At 33.0% G+C, this 21,882-nt stretch overlaps 1 protein-coding gene across 6 annotated transcripts in view; it reads left to right on the top strand.

The window, feature by feature from the left end:
- LOC109595401 (calcium-activated potassium channel slowpoke-like) overlaps nt 1-21,882 on the top strand; it is a 54,535-nt gene that overhangs the window by 26,949 nt on the left and 5,704 nt on the right. The window contains exons 5-18 of one of the 6 annotated variants that reach the window (XM_049965328.1): nt 177-328; nt 468-635; nt 1,847-1,938; nt 8,901-9,011; nt 9,793-9,898; nt 11,791-11,943; nt 12,846-13,001; nt 13,331-13,443; nt 16,018-16,173; nt 16,252-16,328; nt 17,757-17,828; nt 20,379-20,441; nt 21,021-21,050; nt 21,631-21,766. In XM_049965328.1, the coding sequence (XP_049821285.1) occupies nt 177-328; nt 468-635; nt 1,847-1,938; nt 8,901-9,011; nt 9,793-9,898; nt 11,791-11,943; nt 12,846-13,001; nt 13,331-13,443; nt 16,018-16,173; nt 16,252-16,328; nt 17,757-17,828; nt 20,379-20,441; nt 21,021-21,050; nt 21,631-21,766 (1,585 nt within the window). Of the gene's footprint in view, nt 1-176; nt 329-467; nt 636-1,846; nt 1,939-8,900; nt 9,012-9,792; nt 9,899-11,790; nt 11,944-12,845; nt 13,002-13,330; nt 13,444-14,703; nt 14,817-16,017; nt 16,174-16,251; nt 16,329-16,794; nt 16,831-17,756; nt 17,829-20,378; nt 20,442-21,020; nt 21,051-21,630; nt 21,767-21,882 lie in introns of all 6 variants that reach the window. The other 5 variants (XM_049965330.1, XM_049965329.1, XM_049965331.1 and 2 more) reach the window with 5 other exon arrangements.

The raw sequence follows: 21,882 nt of genomic DNA, 5'->3' as shown, positions 1-21,882 counted from the left end.
CCACGTGCGAAAACGTACTAACTAAGATATTCAGGCAGTTAAATTTTTATCTTATCTTTATAAATACCATGTTATGCGATAAGAATTAATTAGAAAAATTTATGAATAAGCGCAATTTACAAAATTGCGATTGTGGAAAGATTATTACTGAAGTGAAAATTATTTACTTGTTACAGGCCTTCGATTTCTACGTGCGTTACGTTTAATGACAGTGCCGGACATATTACAATACCTCAACATACTGAAGACTTCCAGTTCCATACGACTTGCTCAACTGGTGTCTATTTTCATATCAGTATGGTTGACTGCAGCTGGTATCATTCATTTAGTAAGTAAAAACATTTTAAGGTTGTAATCACCTTCAATCACCTTCCTTATATACTGATAAAAGATTATCACTTTCTGTTTATTTTATAATGAAATCATTCAAGGCATGGAAAAAATTGAGGAGATAACTTTGTTTTCAGCTGGAGAACTCGGGTGATCCTTTGGACTTCGACAACCCGCATCCGTTGCCCTACTGGACGTGTGTCTACTTCCTGATCGTGACCATGTCAACAGTAGGCTACGGCGACGTTTATTGCCACACCGTCCTTGGAAGAACGTTCCTCGTCTTCTTCCTGCTTGTCGGCTTGGTGAGTGACTCATTGCCAGATTGTCCTGTTAAAAGAAAACGCCCCCGCATACATGCGACCTATGTGTCCTCTCATTTTCTCGTTGACTCTCTATTTATTTCAATGTTAAATGGTACACTTCCCATTCTGCTGACTCTCTGTAAAATACATCGATCGAGTAACGCTGTGTTGCGGTGTCAGGCTTGCCGCTTCTACGACATAAAAAGATGTTCGTGTATCGGAGCTATTAATTACCAAGTGCACAGATAATCTGTTTACTGGGCAAACTACTTTATTACTATTTGCTGCTCTCAAATAATACTATTAAGTTTAATATGATAATAATAATCATCAGTTAATCCTTATCCTCTTAAGTTTATCAAGATACATTAATTTTTTATTTTTAATTTTTTCTAATGTGTCCATAAAATACAGATTTTACTGTGCACTGAAAAAGTATCTCTCCTATAAAATTGAACAATAAACAACGTGAAAATTTTGATTTTAATGAAACCACATTGGAGAAATGCTTTGGGTAAATGTATATACTAAATGTAAAACTCGAGAAACCGATTAATAAATCTTAATGATTAAATTTGATGTTCTAGCTATACTTCTCTTCAGACTTAACTAGCTTTATAATGTTTAACATCCTTACAAAAAAATACCAACCCAAAAATCTTGTCCCGATAAAATCACACCTTAACTTTCCATCTTACCTTTTTGGGATATCTATAGGTATTTTTTTAATGTTGTGATTGTTTTTTGATCTATTGTAAAATTGTGTCTTGTGTAAATGTTCAGTGGTTCGTTTTCTATCTTATGAGGTCGATACAGGACGGGCAACTGTACATTCGGTTCCGCGAACGTTTTTTGGGGTCCCGAATGTTCCCGTTGTTCCGTGCTGATTTGACCGAACACACTTTTGCATGAACACTAGCACAGCTCTTATGTGGCTTTTTTCTGTAAATGGTTTCTTTTATGCTTTCCATTTTAGTTCGCATTCCGCAAGATACGCTTTTGAAATGTGTAACTTCACATTTACATGCACTTCCTCCTGCACAACAAAATACTAAAGGAATTCTTAATTTGGTTGAAAAAATTGTGTATTGTACATTAACCAAGTGGAATATAACTTTAATGTTTTGTTGTCACATTTTCCTGGTAGTAGTTGCTACCTTTTAACCCGAATAACACAGATTTTTATAGGCATTGAGAATGTTTGTTTCCAGGCAATATTTGCTAGTAGCATTCCCGAAATCATAGATCTAGTAGGCACTAGGTCCAAGTACTGTGGCGAGTACAAGAGAGAACATGGAAAGAGGTACTGTCCGCTGTCTAAATACTGAAATATGGTTAATATAATTCTTATTTAAACGTTGGAAAGACGTCCACAACTATGCTTTGAGCATTATGATTTTGAATTTTTCGAATCCTGTTGAAGTTGTTTTTCATACATTGGAGTATCACAATATTTAATATTTTTTTAGATAAATCATAAATCAATTGCATATGATATAAAAATATAATAATAACAAACTTAGTATTGCATCTTTTTGCTTAGAGAGAAAGATAACTTTTAGCTTAGCTTTTTTTATTTTTGTGATTACTCAAAGCATAAATTATATTAATTGTTACACTTCAAACTGATTCGTAAATTCGTCTAAGAAACTCAAATTAAGCTTTTTTGGATTATGTAGATATTTGCATTGAAATTTTGATGTTTGCCTCACTTTTTAACGTTTTATGAAATCATAAAAGGACAATCGATGATCTACATAATCTCAATAAATAGACTGCCGAATCTGTAAAAAATTAATATTAGATACCTACATTATTTTCATATTGTACAAGTGTCCTTCAGATGTTTGCTTTTTATTTGATTTTTAAAGTAACCATATTTCTTTAAATATAAAATTAGATAAATGTACAATGATATTCATAAACAACAATAAGGCAAAATAATATCTCATCTTTCGATGATAAAAAAATTGATACACTTGTACAGCCGACTGTGACTATAATGCATGCTAACAGGTGTTTACCAACTCTAACAACATATTTTATAGACACAGCCAGCCCCGCACACAATTTTTATTATTGATTTATATATGGCACTCAAACATCCCTTCAATATGAGATTTTCTCACTTAGGTGTTTTTTAAACAGCTGAATTAAATGAGTTTTATAACGAATGTATTAACAAAATAAGTAAAGATTTTGTCATGCTAACTTTAACTTTAAATTACACTTATTCTGTCGTTATATTCTTATTAAATTTAATCAAAATTTCCCTCATATTTTTGGAATGTGCCACGGAAACTCGTTGAACCCGCACCACACCCTAATCTAGCACCCAGTTTTACTAGCACTAACCCTAGTATGTAGTGCATACTGATTTTAAAATTAGTGCACCTCAATAGTACTTTATTGTTTGGACTTTTTTGAACGATCTTCTACAGTCTTGTTGAGTGCACCGTACCAGTTTTTTGGATTCATTTTTTTAATCGAACTACTCAGCCTCTTTTCCCGTCCCCCTAATATACATACTGTACTCTCAACACACATTTACACAATGATCCGGCGCAAAATGTGACTCAAATGTGACTAAATTGCGTGTTGCACTTCGAACAAATGGATTTTGAGATTGTGAAAATGTAATAAAACAATGACACTCAATAAGAACTTTTAAAAGATGTTTCTTAGCATCAGCACTCACTTACAATTGAAATTGTTTCGACCCATGCGTTACCCATTTAGTCGGTTCATTCTTGACATAAACTTTGTTTTCAACTTTTTAACTTGTTTTAAGTTTCACGTGTCGTTTCTTATTACGCTTTCCTATTAGTTCTCAAGATCTTAAATTTGTTAGATGTGTATATTGAATGAAGTCGGCTCATCTTATTAACTTTCATGATCCGCAGTTTAGTTGACGTTTAATGAAAGGACTCGATGAAATGTTTTGTTTAAAGTTTTCTTCTCTTACTTTGAATGTTTTCTTTCATCTGGAAATGGATTTATTTATGTGGGATATTTCATGTCGAATGTTTAGTGTTTAGAACCTACCCATCATATGCTTGACGTTGTAGGACGAAATGTTCTGAATGGAAACATCATCGAATTAAATTAGTTCTTTTCCAAAATCACAAAAACAGGTGATGTTTTCCATTCAGAAGGAATCAAAATTGTATTGAGACGCAGTAGAGAGTAGAAATTGACGTATACGTACCCTAACAAAACGACGATAATATTCGTAAATTACATATGCATTAGCTAAAAAGCATAATTATTAATGATATTAGTAATTAATAATAAGTAAGTAAGTGGCGTGTCCGAGAGGAGCCTGATGGGCTGTGTGTGGGTTTGTTAGGCGGTGTTTGCCAGCTGGATACCTGAGATCACGGAACTGGCCGCCAATCGTCCCAAGTACGGCGGAAAGTACAGCAAAGACGTGCGACGCAGGTATTATGAACCACGGTGATGATGAACCAAGGCTACCGCTAAATCTCCTGCACCTACACCAATGATCAGAATCGACCAATATTCACAAAATTTTTCGTAATTGTTTTCCAAATTTTAACAATAATACTACATTGACTAAACCAGCATTGGCAGAAATTAACTTTTAACAGATTTCACAAAATTAATAACAAATAAAAAAGTTTAAAAAAATTTATAGGGCTAAAACATTATTTTGTAACAATTTTTGAGTTCCATTAACAAGGTTTTTTATTCTGGTCATCATTGTAGGTGATTGGATAAAAAGAAATCCGTTGCTTGACTTTTTAATTGTTTTATACTTACACTGTATTGATTCACTAATAAAAACAATACTAAAAATAGACAAGGAAGTTGCATAACTTAGTTTTACATTTAGATTCAATGAAATTAAAGAGTCAAGTGAAAGATTTTGAGTAAAGTGTCCCTTATAACCACTCGGAATGATGCTGTATTTTACTGAGTTTTGTAGCACTTGGGTTATGATTTCGCTACTCGGTAACTTTTTGCAACTCAGAAATATTACCCTCACCCCAAGTACAAGCATTGAATAGACATAGTTGTGCGAGAAACAAACCGGGAAAATACTTGGTGCGTTGATGCAATTTGCCGTATTTGCCCACGGGTAATATTTTTGCCATAAATTTATGAAAACACAGTGTTTCTCAACAACTTCTGCGAACTGGTAAGAACGCTCAGTTCCTATTTAGAAGCTATTAGTATTTCTTTATGTTTATAGAATTGTTCTCACTAGTGGTACATACGTCACAAAACACTCACCACCACGTTAAACATACACTTTGACAATAAGCTGTAATTTTGCTTGCATCGAATCAATTTAAAAATAAAAAAATATCAACACCCCAATTATCTGATCGTAAAATATCTAAAACATAAAGAATACTGAAACGATTCGAATTACTGGTTCGCGAATGTCTATAAAAGCAGTTGAGAAACACTGCAATCAATAGAGCAGATCACAATTTTAGAGTTGACTCTTTTGGCATGCTGAGCTAGCTGCCGAATTCAAATGGCATTCTGTATGCTTAATCCACTAACTTACTAAGTTTTAGTAGTAGTACCTATTTAATCGTACCCCGTATTGATCACAGATACAAAGTATATATGCATGTTGAATGACTGGAACGTCAGCGCTTTAGAAGAGCAGGATTTTTATAAGGTGCATGTCAATTTTGCATCTGTGGTCTGTATAATTTACCAAATCCCTCTAGCTTCCAAATTAAAACGTTCGTTATACTAAATTATGTTGAACACTATATTGAAAATACTCTTGGACAGATACTCTTTGTACGTATCTCTTCAAAGATTTTCAATAGTCGATTGTTAGATGTATTGTACTTCTAATAATTTTGGACAGAGCATACAGAATGGGATAATGGTAGATGTCCAAGTCAAAGTTGATTTTCACGTTTTTCCTCTCGGCAGATTATGCGAGAAATCACAATATACTAAGCTTATGGTGTTTTAGTTTTCGTTCCCCTGTAAGTTTATAAAAGCTAGTTATCAAATGTAGAATTATGTGCCACGTTACTTAAATTAATGACTCAAACACATTTAAAATTTTTGCACAAGTGTGTGTTTTTTATAAGTTCAGTAGACTATGGCACTAATTATTTAGCTTCGTTTTTTGCTATATTTCCAGTATAAAAATGGAAAGTAATATTATTAATCTAATATTATTTAGTATAAAAAAATAATTATTTAAAAACTTACATTAAAACATTGTAGTTAGGAACAAATCGAAAAAATTTAAAATTTCTGAACAACAAATATAAAATAAAATTACAATGATCGATTAATATTAATTAATAGAACCTATATTTACTCATTCTATGGTAAGTTACTTTTTTATTAATATATTTTTAAAATTATTTTATAAAATGTTAAGGGATTTTACTTAGTTCCATAAGTAAAAAACTATTTTACTAAGAATTGTCCCTTAAATAGCTATTTTTTAAATTAGTACTAAAATAACAATAATTTGTCTTTATTTTGCATTTCATACTATTTTTACTTAGTTTCGTTATAGTTTTCCTCAAACTTATTGGGGTTATTGATAATGGTTATCCTTTTCCAGTTCCTTTTCCCTTTCATTCTCCAGTAAATTCTAAGAAGCGTTTATAAAACTCTTAAACTACCTAATTAATGAATCGGTTTTAGCGGCACTAAATGGTTATCAAAGACCCATATTGCTTAGTAAAATTTTCCACATAATCTGCTCGTCGAGAGAATTGCCAACTTACAGATGATTTGGGACACTACTATCTGAAAGCCTAGTTAGAATATAAAGGAATAGCTGGCCCTGTAGTCATAGTAGCACCTAAAAAGCCTACACAGCCTGCTAGAGCCACGCACGGCGCGACAAAAGTGAGTGCAGGATGATTGAAAATTCAATAATGTTCCGAAACAAGGGCAGAGTTTAAGGGAGTTACGTGCAAATGTTCAATTATCCAAGAATATTTTCAACCAATGAAATTTTCTTTGAAATTTGGACATCTGCTAGAAAAACTAATCGACTCTATCCTTAACCGTAAACCGTCGAGCAACATCAAAATAAAAATATGAATAAATAAAAAAATAAACCACCAAACATTTTTACAGTCACTTGAATTAAGAGACATAAACAACTATCGACCTGTAAGGCTCCTCTAATTGGACTAAATGTTGTGAATTTGATGTTTATTGAGATTGTGATGAATCCCAGATCCCGATTATCCGGTTGTCTATTCCCCCAACAAGAACCCTTGTCCCTTTTGTGCTTAGAGCATTTTCAAGATACCATTTTAGCAACTGTCGCATAACGTTTCAGTCAGAAACTAATATAAGTATGTTACTCAAGACCCGATCTCATAACATCAGCTGATGATCATTCTGAAACGGTCTAAAGTGCTTTAAACCCATATTCTGTAAGGGGATTCAGGGTTGAAGCTACGTAAAACATTGTTTTCAATTATGAAGCGGATGGTTTGATGAATGGAGTAAAGAAGCACTTTAGATAAATAAATCAAGGGTTAGCAGGAAGCGTAATGCGACAGATGTATCTATGCCTCTGTTCTGCTAAGATTGATGCGAACTGTTGTCTCTGTCTTTGCTGGCGATATAGGCGATATTTGCGAGTTGTATCCCCGAGATTATAGACTTGATCGGCACTAGGCCAAAGTACGGCGGCACGTTGAAGAACGAAAGAGGCAGAAGGTGAGAAAAAACCATTTAAACTATTAAAAAGGTACTCTGTTTTTTGCACTGGGTCGGTAACGTGGTACGCGTTTTTACTGGTTTAGATGTTGAGGACTTAGTACAGGTTTTCAGTGCTACTTTTGCTGTTCACCTACTCTCCTGCACGCTTCTTGTCCCCCACTATTCCCCGATATCAGTCCAGTGTCAGTGTTGTGTCGATGTTTCTCTCCCTTCCGGACCTATCCCGGGAACACGTGCACCAGCGGAAACAACAAACAAACATTTTTTACTTTATACGTACTTTATAAAGGACGAACACATTTTGCACCAACAACCAACAACTTGTGCCTGTTAACGTTCTTTAGACGACCAAATGAAGTTGAAAATGTTCATGGTTTATTCCGCCGGTGTACCTAGATGTTTTTTCTAAAATAAAATTATGGACGTGTACCGAGGAGCTGTTGCTCCTTTTTCGCGTCCATGCTGTTGTTGTTAGCGAGTGGATGCATGATGGCATGTTTTCGTGCCACCCGAATATTGTGCGTGGCCAGGCTGTGGGCGTTCACCTTTGTACATGTTAGAAACTAGATTTTAGACCGAATTCTTTTCGATTAAAATAATTTTTATTCATTCACACATCAGTAATAGATCGGTTCGGTCAAATTTTAAGGAGATGTATTCATTCGTGCAAATCGTACATCTCTTCTTCAATTTCACACTTGACATCGTGCAGCTGTACATGTACATGAAAACAGTTTAATGATATTTACCCTTAATTTGACTGAACTTGAAAGAGATTCTATCGGTTACTCCAATCTCAATTAATATTTAATTTATTAAACAGCAACAACATACTGTTTATTTTTAACTTAGCAGCGTGTCCATATAATGATGATCAAGGTAAGTTAATCTGACCTGATTTCATTTTCTTTTTCTAGTATACTTTTAGAATTTTGTCAACAATAATAAACATCTTCACAGCATGTAGATATAATTCAAATATCGATTAGAGATTGTCATCAATATTTTCATATGAAATATCTGTATCTAACTCATAATAAGCTATATAAACAATTCCGATTACCTGAAAATATTAATTTGATTGGAGTAACTTCATAGGTCTCGTATATTCTTAAAAATTTGTTGCTGCATTTGTTAATATTGGATACTACGAGAATATATAAATTTATAGAATTCATGATTAAATTGTAGATTTGGTAGATTATTAAAAATTATAATGGGACAGTAAAATGATCTATTTTTAATATTTTGCCTTACAGAAATGCACATATCTCTAAAATTTAGTTTTTCTTTTATAATTTTACTTTCCATTATTATTTTCTTTCGAAAGTAGAAATTCTGCATGTCCTGCAAAATTGACACCATAAGTTTTTCAACTAATTTTGCAATTAATCAATTTAACACAAAAGAGTGATATTTCCAATATTTTTATGACAAGATGTAGATTTTAGTAGTAGTGGTTTAGAAACTTGTAGGTAATAACCGTGCAGTTTCACGATCTGAAAATTTGAATTGAGAAATTGAGCGGTTTATGATTATGACAAACATTTTAATATTTTTATGTCCTAGGCATATTGTGGTTTGCGGACATATTACCTATGAGTCTGTGTCGCACTTTCTTAAGGATTTCCTACACGAAGACAGAGAAGACGTCGACGTGGAAGTTGTATTTCTACACAGGTACGAACCTAGCAATAACTTTAGTCGTTTAAATATGTGGGAAATTGTTATTTAACTTCAAAATTATTAAATAATCCAGCAATGTAAATTATAACCACCTTGACAATTTCTCATCTACTATAACCAATACTTCCAAACAAATTTCACCGCTTAATCCATTCTCTTGACACAAACTCTTTTCTGCCCTGTATGTATGTATGTCTTCCTGACGTTGATTTTTAGAAAAGAACCAGATCTGGAATTGGAGGGCCTCCTGAAACGGCACTACACGACTGTGGAGTTTTTTCAGGGAACCATGATGAACGCTGTTGACCTTGAACGAGTCAAGGTACCTACCATGAAGGGTTTTACGATCAAAAAAAGCAATTTTTGGATATAATATTGGACCGTGTGTTAATAAAAATTGCTTATTATCCTCGCATCACTTTATCTTTCTCTTTTTTTGACGATCCTTCAACATGAATGGCGCCGGATTCGAAGGGCTGTGGCGCCTCTCACGTTGGAGGATCTAATTGCAGAGTAGTGGAAAACTAGTCACGAAGCCTTACTGCTGCATGTGTGCTGAATGCCGACGAACAATAAAAGTCTATGTAGATTAAATCAATAATTTTGTAAACAATTAGAGGGCTCTTCCATACGACACTGCCAAATGATACACCTAATATGAGAAGGACTCATTTTATGTTTCGTGTGGTGGAGTTCTAGGGCCTTTTAACTTTTTACTTTTTTTAATTTTGTCTACTACTGTGTTGTTTTTGTGGTTAACTATTGGGATGTGTAGGAAACCGCCAGATCTTGAACTGGAAGGTCTCTTCAAGAGACACTTCACAACTGTAGAGTTCTTCCAGGGAACCATTATGAACCCTATTGACCTGCAAAGGGTCAAGGTAAGTTAAAAATAAAAACTTGTACGGCCTCGGTGGTGGGTGTTAATTTCCGTTTATGTTGTTTTTTACGTGAATATATGTTTTTGTTTCTTGCGAGGTCAGAGCGAACAGATTTATGGAGACACATGATAACGAACAAAGTAAAGATCTATTTATAATTGACTAATCCTTTTTGGTATCAGTCGATCTTAACCCTGCAGGTTTCTAATAAATCTCGTTGTGACTGAACATTTTATTTGTGGGAATTTTTGTTAACTGTTTTTGGTTCCATTGTACTGTCTCTGGATCTAATTAATTTTTTACCCCCTTTTCCGTTCCATTCGTGGTTTTTGTTGGCCGATAAAATTGAAAGTTTAACATAAATTTTAGATCGAGATATGCCTTAAAAATTAGTAATTCTATTTTAAATCACCAAATACTACTAAATTACTTATTAATATTAATATTAACTTTTAACTCTATCAATCTTGTGTTAAACTTATTTTCAAGATTAGCTAAAGATTGAGAAACTGATTAACAAGACTAATGTATAATTTGGTGATTTTTAGTAAATTGCTGCAATTAGAATATACTATGTCCAGTTTTAAAGGTTAGAAGGTTAATAGAAAAGTCTCCAAAATATTTGATTTTTTAGAAATAGAAAATCATCACATAGTTCAATAAACATTTTGACGTATAGTATTTATTTACTGAAGTTACATATTAGAATTATTTAATGTTATTCACTAATTTTGTTTTGGGACATGAAGTGAAACATACAGACGAATATTCCTTGTTTTTTTTTTTTTAATTTAACACTCAACATTACAATTTGAGCCACTTCCTTTCCAACATTCACTTTCACTCTGTATTTTTCACATAATCCTATAATTCAGTAGTAAAATTAATTAGAGAGTAGCACTGACCTAAATTCACAATGTTCACATTAAGCAAAATAGTATAAAATTGAAACTGGATATAGTTATTTTAGTAAGTAACATCTCGGATAGTTTATAGGAAAAAATATCAGTTCTTATCCCCATTGAATCCAGGGCCAAATTTCGGTAAGTTGGCTCTAAAAAATTGGTAACAGCCTAAAAAAATACGCTCATATTGGTTATTCATTTCAAAATACAGGGTTGGCAAGTTCAACGTCGATTTTATATAATGGTTAAATCTGACATTACATATAATCACCCTCCAGCCCAATCCCAAATGTTAACGTTTGTCTACAGCTTTAACCAGTACCGAAGCGAAAATATTGCCAACCCTCACTAACCGCTCTCTAACTAACCAAGTGCATGTTGTTAGAAATTTTAACAGTTGTCACAAAAAGTGGAAAAGCGCACTTACGACCGATACAGTTTGTATGGGAAGTTTGTATTTTTCCTTATGTTTAACGAACGGTTTGTGGAATGGTAGTGTTTTTTTTTATTTATTTTTGGACAATTGCATGTTTTTTTCACTAAAAATGTAGCTGTAACATAGTGGTTATCAAACACTAGTTAGATTATGAAAAATTCACGAACTTTTTCGATTACACATACGTAGACTGTACAAGGATTTCATTAAAACTTGCCGATACAATGAATAACCCAATCAATAATATAAAATACATTACATAATCATTTTAAATATAGACTGCCTTTAGTGACTCAAGTAAAGTAAAAAATGAATTTAAAAGGCAGTCTACGAATTTAGTTCTACACAGAAACTTAAAATGTATTTACATATTAAAGTTAGTATTGAGCTTCATAGAAATTGACATTGGATATTGAAGACACATTTTATCGCTGAATTTTATAGAAAAATCTACAATATCCAGTAGTTGTTTTGCTTAAATTTTACTCTTGCGTAAATCTTAGTTATAGTGGTAATTTTAGGGAGACTTATTAACACTGTGTGTTTTATAGGTACATGAAGCAGACGCTTGTCTAGTGCTTGCAAACAAATACTGCCAGGATCCGGACGCCGAAGATGCAGCCAACATCATGAGAGTGATCTCAATCAAGAACTACAGTGATGACATTAGAGTCATCATTCAACTTATGCAGTACCATAATAAAGTGAGTAACTTCAATTCATGGTTTTCGTAAATTAACGTCGAGAGAGAGAGAGAAATCCTATCGAGGTTTGTGTGCCGGAACAAAGGTGTGAACATTACGTAGAAATCCCCAGATAATACCGCCCTACTTCCCTAATTGAATTATTTCGCTTTCCTATATGCATTTTTAAATGGTTCATTCTCCCAGCTCATTCCGCATGCGGCAAACTTGCCGTGCCATTTATCTGGATTCAGCCAAATAGCCACGCTACGTAGAATTTAATCCACTTTTTCGAATTGCCTGGAAACACATACCGGACGTGATCTGTATTTTATGCGACTAAAATTCGATCATAATCACGAGTATTTCATTTTTCATTATTTATTTTGAGGATTATACATTTTCTACATTACTGGATTTTCAATTGTTCGTTGTTGTTTTATGTTCCTGAGTAAAAGGTACATTAAAGTCGATTTCCTCTTGGCAACATTTCCTTGTTTTCGAAACACCACTTTGATAGTATCTGGGTTATAAATGATTTACTGTAATCCTGTTGTTTACAGAGGATCATATTTTATGTATGTCATCCAGGTCGACACTAAAACCTTCTAGTTTTACAAAAAGATTTGGCAAGGTTACTAACGTCCTTGATCAAGAGAAATGATTTATATGTGACATATGATTAATGTATTTGTTCTTTCCTTACAATCCAAAACAACAAATTTTCTTTTTTTCTTTGTGTTCTTTTTAAGAATAATTGTCTCCAGTACGAGTATTATGTAAACAAGCATAACAAGTTTTATCCAGTTTCCCTCTTATTGACATTCACAGCGGACACCCCACATTTAACTTCGTAAAACATTCAACAGAACAAAGTAACTGGTATAAAATTCGCTCTTGATCTACTTCCGTTTCGGTTGCAGGCTTACCTACTCAACATTCCGTCTTGGGACTGGAAACAGGGCGACGACGTGATCTGCCTGGCCGAGCTGAAGCTCGGCTTCATCGCTCAATCGTGTCTGGCACCAGGATTCTCCACCATGATGGCCAACTTGTTCGCCATGCGATCCTTCAAGACGGTGAGTAACGTAAAACTCTATGTTTAGGTATTTTCTTACATTTTATTTTGTTTTCATTATCGAGGTCGATTATTTTTAATGTGATCAACAGCAGAAAACTGATGTTTCGCTCTGAGATTTCAGAGCAGGCAAACGCTACAAAATATTATGTTGTTCAAGGAACAGTTCCGTCAATATTGTACCACATTACACAACACTCAATTGAAGGATTGTCAAGAATTTGTAAAATGCGTGTAAAATATTGACGGTGGCCGTTTTCGAAATTTGGTCGCGGAGTTTCGGACCCGAGCCAGCGTTTCAGTTATGTATTAAGTGTTGAATGGTTGCAGTCTCCGGACATGCAGGTGTGGACCAATGACTATTTACGTGGCACCGGAATGGAAATGTACACAGAGACACTCAGCCCCTCGTTTATTGGCATGCCATTTGCTCAGGCCACAGAGTAAGTCTCTCGGATGAGAACGAGCCGGTTCCGATGCGAGAAAAGAACTTTTGCACATATGTATCCTGTGTTCATGCCGAATCCTCTTTATCAGTTTCACCGGTCACTATCGATGTTCAATCGCCGTTTAAACAGTGGGTTCATTTAATGCTAAGAGATTGTATTTCATTATCACCTTCATTATATGATGGTTATTTTCTGTTGACTGACTGTTGAAACATTGCATTATTAACTAAATCTTTGTCTTCCTCTTCTTCTATCATATAAATATTTTATGTTTAGGGTGTTTAAATAATAATCATATTCTGTCAGAAGTCCAAAAATATTTTGATTAAATTCTCCACGTCCTTGATAATAATTTAAATAAAGGAGGCTAAAATGAACCCACAAAAAACGGTACCCCGTAACTTTCTAACATTACCTGTGAACGTAATTCTTTTGTACATACGTAATTTAAAAATGTGTCTAATACCGTAGACTAATATCCGTACATTGAAGCGTTTTCCAAATTATAATAATATGCGAGGAAAAAGATATCCACATTTCACCATGCTGCTGTACACCAATGCTCTGTTTACTGAAACGTTATCAATGATGCCAATTATTATTGTGTTACTTTCTGCAAGCTTTTGTGTAACATCTGCTGTTGATGTTTCCGTCTACTTTTAGTTCCTTTTATCTGATTTGTTTCAGTTTGAGGTACCTCTGAAACATAAACGTAGTTTTTGTCGAATTAATATGAAATATGCGTGCCGACGACAAGAAATAAGTTTATGATTCATTCTTGTTTAGGAAACGAGGTACAAATGCCATTGTAAAGGACGATTTCCTGGCAGGACCTGCATTGTTAGCGATATACTTTTTCTTTTTATTTAAATGCTGGCTGTGGTACGTGACATGCCAAATTTTAAAGATAGTTTATTGTGGTCTACACAATACACTCTTTAAATATATTATAATTATGGAACATTTCCAAATGTTTTTGTAATGCTTTAGAACCATTAATTGAAAGTTGTGCTAACAAAATTGATATCAGATTATTTGAATGATGCTAAAAGTCATTTTATAAAAAGTTGTCACAATTTTTGTTGGAATTTAAGATGTTTGTATCAAGTAACAATGTTTGTAAAAATTGTGACAATTTTTGCAAAATACATTTTGGTGTGATTCAAATAATTAGTACCGTTGTACTCGAGTGTATAGTAGCAAACGGTAGAAGAGCAGGGCAGGTCGAAAACGATGTTGTGGTACTGATTTCAGTCGCCCGACACGCAAGTTTGGCAGAACGATTACCTGCAAGGCACAGGATGCGAGATGTACACTGAGACTCTATCCCCCTCGTTCACGGGCATGACATTCCCCCAGGCCAGCGAGTAAGCTCTCCTCCACACAATCTCTCTCTTACCACACTCAACACGACTCATTTTTATACAAATACTCAAGAGTTAATTGAACCATTAGTTGATAACACTTACAATTAGTATCCGTGTATCTATTTATATTAACATCACTACTAACAGCAAACTGTAGAAATAGTGAGTACACTTAGATATCCTACTCACAATCTGACTCCTAAAAACGTTTTTAATATCTATTATAAAAATATTGATTTGATAGTCCATTTAATTTTACAAACTGATGTCTGTGGTTAATAAAACTGAACGAATAAAATTGATAACCAGACCATTTGATTTTAGGATGTACTATATTAAATTTAAGTTACATAAAAATATTTATTCCCAATAAATTTGATCAAAGTCTGGTTTATCCGCATTTGAGCTCACGCATCTGAAATAGGGGTTGTTCCCCTTTAAAATTCTATTTTTATCAAGAACATTCATTTCAAAATTGTACATATAAAAAGTATTAAATTATCTGGTAAAACATATTACACATCCATACGACTCCAAATATTGATTAACTGTTCAAATTCTAAATTATACATTTTTCCCGTGTTTGTTTAAATGTCGTAGAGTCGCTCCTTTGTCCTTTTAGTGCGCAATATCCATTCCCAATCCGTTAATTAACACGACACAATGCAGCATTTTGTGTTACTAAATTATTAACTAAACCTTAGGTTGTTTATGTGTAGGCCAGTAATTAATTTTAGATTAGTGTTCACGACTTTATTACTGACGTCAGCCAACGTTTTCTAATCTACAAGGAAAGTTTAAACAAAACCTTACTGTAACTTTGATCATCTAATTAATATTTAATTTTTGCTTAAGCTGTCCTTTTCTTCACTTTTATTAACGATCCCAATTGTGATTGTTTTTCTAAGTGTTTAGGGGGATGGAGCTTCCCAAAATTTTCTCTTAAAAAAAATTCTGGTATAAAGATATCTTCCATACGCTTGAGTGGCGCTTTTCTAAACTATTAGAGCTTGTGCATGGGTGTTGCTTTTCGTAGGACTTGCATACCACAATTTAATTCAAACTCTAAATCGTGTATAATTTGGAGTTTGATTAGATTGTGTTTAACTTGACATTAACTTTTTGGCATGTGATTCAAATGCTTTTATTGTAACTTTATAAAAGTATTCAACATTAAAATTGATTATTCCCATACGTTTAGGTTGTGTTTCACCAAACTGAAGTTGCTATTGTTAGCTATTGAAGTAAAAGGATCCGAAGGTGCGGACACTAAAATCTCCATAAATCCTAGAGGTGCTAAAATCGTAGCAAGCACACAAGGATTTTTCATAGCACAATCAGCAGATGAAGTTAAAAGGTAATTCGTGATAAGTATTATCATTGAAACACGGGGAATTTTTAACTTTTACCTAACACACCCTTTGTGTTTTTTCAGGGCGTGGTTCTACTGTAAAGCGTGTCACGATGAAATCAAAGACGAGACGTTAATAAAGAAGTGCAAATGCAAAAACTGTGAGTTTCCTATTTATTATTTATTGTTACGTATATCTTAATGTAATGTGCAATTGCAATCAGGACTATTCCGAGTTCTTTTTACGAAAGGACTCGTTAATTATCCTCATGATTTTATGTTTTGATTTCATATACACTCTGGACTCCATATTGTAAATAACTATATGTTTGATTGATTGTCGGTGAAGTTTGATTGATTAATTTTTACATTTTATTTCACGTTGTACCATGTCTTATTTGTTGTTTGAATATTTCAAGATTTTATTAAACATAGCCGACACAAACGTTTACATTTAGGCGTTGCAATGCTAACAGCACAAACAATAAAAATATCAAAATAGAAAAAGAATTTAGGGAGGTGTAAATGTTTGTGCGGCAAGGCTCATATAGTATACCACAAGTATTCAAATTGAATATCGAAACTGTATTAAAAACACTTTAATAAAATGTTTGTGGTGGCTTTTAGTGGCAGTACAACAACGTAACTGGTCCCATGATCTAGGTAATTGATGATCTATAATTGAGACTCTAGATCTGTCTAGATCTTGCCTGGCGGATCAGCTCGTTTTTTCCTTCTATATAGTTCTGTTTGCTAACGTGGTTTTGTTACTATGCATTCAATGATTACACATCCCAATAGTCCGAGGGTTCGATTCAGATGTGCCTATATTAGATAAAACTTTCCAATTGGTCGCTGAACCAAAGGAGATTTGAAATACTTTAGGACATGTTTAAACTTAAATAATAGTGTAAATATATATTATTTTTTTAAATTTCAATTTCTTTATCGGTGGCCTTTTGGAAATAGGCACATTTGAGTCAATCTTTCGTACTAATATTTCTTTCACTTATTTATTGATTTAGGATTGCCATTGGTATGTGTAGATAAGTGAAATTTTTAACGATATAAGTAGATTCTTTTTATATAAATACCAATTGCTAAAATTTTGCCTGTGTAACGGAATGTAAATTGACACACATTCTGTACCCTTTTGCACATTCTTTGCATGGTTAGGTTCATTATCATTTCAAAAATAAATCTATGATATATATATTTAAATATATGAACAATTGTTATAGTAAGTATCGAGTTTTTAAAACAGTGCTAACAATGTTTTTTACCCTGGGCTTCAAAAATTACCTAACTTTTTTTATTATTATTTTTTTCATTTTTTATTAACTTCGTTTTAAGATATTGTCAAGATTGGTGAAGGAAATTGGTTACTTGAATCACACTTAAGCATATAATAAAATCGCTGAATCTGCTTTGGCTGGTAAGAAGTTTGATTTTTTGCTCAATGTTTAAAAAGGTTGATGGTTCAAGTGGCATAATAAGTTCACAAAGCGTCGATTTTTCCTGCGCCTCATCAAACTCCAAGATAAATTCAAAGGTTGACGAGATGTTTTTGTTTTTGGCTTTTTTTCCAGATGTCGGCATGATCATGATGCAGACAGGCATGGTCAAACAGGGCCTTAGCTCCTATCAAAGATATCTGGATGGTATGCCATCCTTATTGGTACTAAGCTTAGATGCTTACTGTACATCGATGTATTTTATTTATTCGAATTGGCTAGCGCCCTACACCAATTATTTTTTGAGATAATCGCTAAGCTAACACTCGGTATGGTTAATTTCAAAATATACATTATACACAAGATTTTTCACACACAAATTTAATTTCCAAAATAATCATGGAATGATTAAAAGAATAAAAATAGACTGAACTTTAATTAAATAAATAATTTTTGCATTTTTTATTATAATAAATTAATTTAATTAAACGCCATGGTGTTTAAATTATATTATGTGGTAATAAATACAATCAATATCTTAAAACATAAATATACATAACATAAAGTCATAAAATTACTTAATATTAATTTAATTAAAAATTATTAATGAATTAATTGTTGATATCTATGATAAATTCTTGTATATTTGTATAATAACGTCCCTAATAAGTTTAATTTGTTTGTACTTTACCTATCTCAAAAAATAACACTTTAAAAGGAATCAGTTCAATCAAAATTTATTAAAAATAGTAAAAACCATATCCTGGCACTTGTCTGCTTGCAGGTTAAGTATGAAATTTCCAGCAAATTTTATTGCTAGTTACAATGCAAATTCGCTTAAAAAATGCAGCCCGTCACCATCTGTTACCGTTTAAACAAACCGTTCCAGTTAGTTTAGTACCGTTGATTTGTTTTTGTTTTATTTTTGTCGCCCATTTCATCCCAAAAATTGCCAATTAATTGTCAATAAAAAGGATAAAGGACCCCACCTAATGAATCGCCCAGGGTTAACTGATCTCTGAAATGTGTTAACACATCTACGATGGATTGGTCAAAGAATAACTTTATTCAAATACAATATAATCAAATTGTCAAGAAAAAAGTATAATATACGTAAAATATGTAAATTGCATCATAAAAAGATTCGACTTTAATAGGGAACGTGGAAGGTTATCTTTTAATAAAATCAAAGATGTTTCTCAATTTCCTCTAACGATGGTAAAAGTCAGGATCTCATTAAACCAGTAAACGAATTTATGTCTTACTGGTGCCTGAGATTATGCTCAATATATTTGAATATCGATTATTTCTTGACCAAAAAGAAATGCGTAAGCTAGGAAGTAGACAGGTTGTGTTTGAATGCATTCAAACAAGTCATCGACTAACGATACGTTTTTGTCTGGTTGGTTATACAGTGGCGACATTCAGGAAAGGCGTCAGAGCAATACAATTGGTCGGCAGAGCAAGTACGTACCCCTCTATCATTTCTCACGTTTACACGTTTTCTGGAACTTGTCCAAAAACTTCACTGCAACCTTCAATTTCAATTATACTAATAACTCAGAATCTCAATTATGTAATTGTGTCCTAAATTGAAGGTTTTCAGATGGAGCAACAGTGTTTCACACTAAGTCTCAGAAAATGTACCTTCACTCAACACATCACATAATAATTGAATCTGTAACAGTGACACACTATACAATCTATGTATATATATTGAGAAATTTGTGTGACTGTACTTTTAAATCTAGGTATTCTTTGTCTAAAGCACTTGTGTCTTTATTTATTAAAGTCAAGCAATCTGTCATGAGATATATGTGTCTGTATTTTTTTTACCGAAACTTGATCAAATGAAAGACATTTTGTACTTTTAATGATTAGCTTGAGTATATTGTAATCCTGTTTTTTTTATTATAAATGTTAGTTTTGATGTGACATACGGTATAGTGGTGTGTTTTTAGTAAGGTTTTATAGGAAGTGTTATTTCATTCATTTTTCATTTTCCTCATTATTATGTGAACATTGACTCACAATTTTAAACATCTACAAGGGTCTTTGTCCCACTCCTCCTTCCTCTTTTAGTTAATATATTGTTAAAACTTAATAAAAATGGATAATAATGTCAGTGAATCCATGTTCGCAACTATTTTTCCATCCTCACCTGAACACACTTTAACATATCACTACTGTTACCATTTTAATTTGGCGTGCAGACGAGGACTTCACATTTCCAAGTAAGTTACAGCCAACAAAAAAATCCAAAAAAAAAATAAACTCAACAACTCCAAGACGGTATCACCGGGATGTAAAAATCACAACAGTTCTATCTCATGATGAGCTCCTATTTGGCTTTGACACCACTTTTTCACTGTCTCTCTAATTCTTTGTTACTCTTTTTCTATTTTTCTCTTACACACTTTACTTTTTGTCTTAGTTTCACTTCTTATTACTGTAACGGGCATGTTTTTAGCTTTACCTGAATGACTGTTTGTGATGCATGTTCGCATGCATGATGCCTTGTATTAATTAATTTTTTGACTTATACTTGTAAAACAAAATATTACAGTAGTGTATTCTGAGATGACAAGTTGGTTTATGTTGAAAACAAACGCATAAATCAAATCAAATTTAAATTAAAAAAAGTGATAAAAACATCTCAGAAAACAAATTAGTCATTAGTATAGACGTAAAAATATAGACTTGTAGTCGATAAAGTAAATATAGTCGAATGTGCGAGACGTGGTTTATGGTTTACAGATGACCATCATCCTCCTCCCACTTTTACACCACCAGAGTTGCCCAAGAAGGTTCATGTCCGAGGTACTTTACTACAGTTATGTTTTACTTTAATCACACCGTTTATTTTACCTCCCCCTTGTTACCCCAACTGCACAAATTTAATTATATTTTGCAGCCACTTGAACTGGTTTAAAAAGATCCATTTTTACACATATATAAAACTGCAAGACAATGTCTTGGTTTATAATCCTGGTATAATGTTTTATAAATGTGTGAATATTCTACCAATTCCCCTGATATTAACTACAAATAGTTACTTAGATAATTTAAAAATTGACTTAATTACCAGTTATCATTAACATGTTAATGTTTTTTACACTGCAGCTTGTTTTAAAACGTCCCTACCCCGAATATTCAAAAATTTCAGCTTCTTGAAAAACTCTGCCGTATCTGTTAAATTCCCACGTCCTACGTCTACAGTCCCGGCTTGTCCCGTAATTTTATATATTAGATTTAGTGAATTAGTTAGATTAGGGTAAATAAATCTTTAGCGAAAATATTGTAAACTAGCCTAGCCGAGCTAACACATGAAATAATGATTGACATTGACCTAATTTGCGCATTCGCAGGATGATTTAATGGACTGCTTTTTATTTGCAGGTGACATGAATCGACATGATGATGTGCACCGTAAGTTCACACAAAAAATATATAGAGATAAAAAGTATTTATAATATAAGATGTTTACTTACAAGAATCCTGAATAAGGATTTGATCATGTACACCGTTTTAAACTGCTACTTTTCGAAGTCGAACTCTAACTATTTACTCAATTTTACGTTTGAAGAGTAGTACTTTATTGAACGATTAGATTAGCTAGAACTGGTCATAGTAACACCGTTGCAGGAGTATTTTGGAGTAGTTCAACATTAATGTACTTTTAGTAAACAAATTGAATACTTACTATTTGAGTGTATTATTTTAATAATAATCCCGCCTATAAAAATCTTGTTAGAATATAGTTAGCACTGTAAAAATACAATAATTATGTAGTATTAAGTAAACATCTTATAATGTACAAAAGGGTATTTTTTACAACAAAATTTGTTGTTGCCACTCTGTCAGCACAACTTACTATGTACATTAGGGTCTATAATTAGTAACTAGAATTTTCACAACAGCGATGGAAATCCAGATTATTACGCAATTTTCCAATTACATTTAGCACACATTACACAAAAACTGAATCTAATCATTATTGTTTCAACAGTGGCACACAGGAATCACAGGAATAGTACTGTACCAACTGCAAACATGGTGAATTCCACCAAACAAGTCAACAAAGTTAAGCCCAACATAACCAGGTCGGCTACAGATAATATGGTTTCACCAGGATACAATTCAAGGTATGATACGAACTTAATTATGTCTATTTTTATACTTAACCACTACAGCTCTACATTACATACTACCATACACAATACTTTAGCACATTTAAATCGCGTGTTATAATTAAATGGCG

This window comes from Aethina tumida, chromosome 3 (genome assembly GCF_024364675.1).
Source record: "Aethina tumida isolate Nest 87 chromosome 3, icAetTumi1.1, whole genome shotgun sequence".
NCBI classification, from domain to species: Eukaryota; Metazoa; Arthropoda; class Insecta; order Coleoptera; family Nitidulidae; genus Aethina; species Aethina tumida.
Note: the sequence above shows the minus strand (reverse complement) of the source record. Positions and strands in the feature narration are given on the sequence as shown.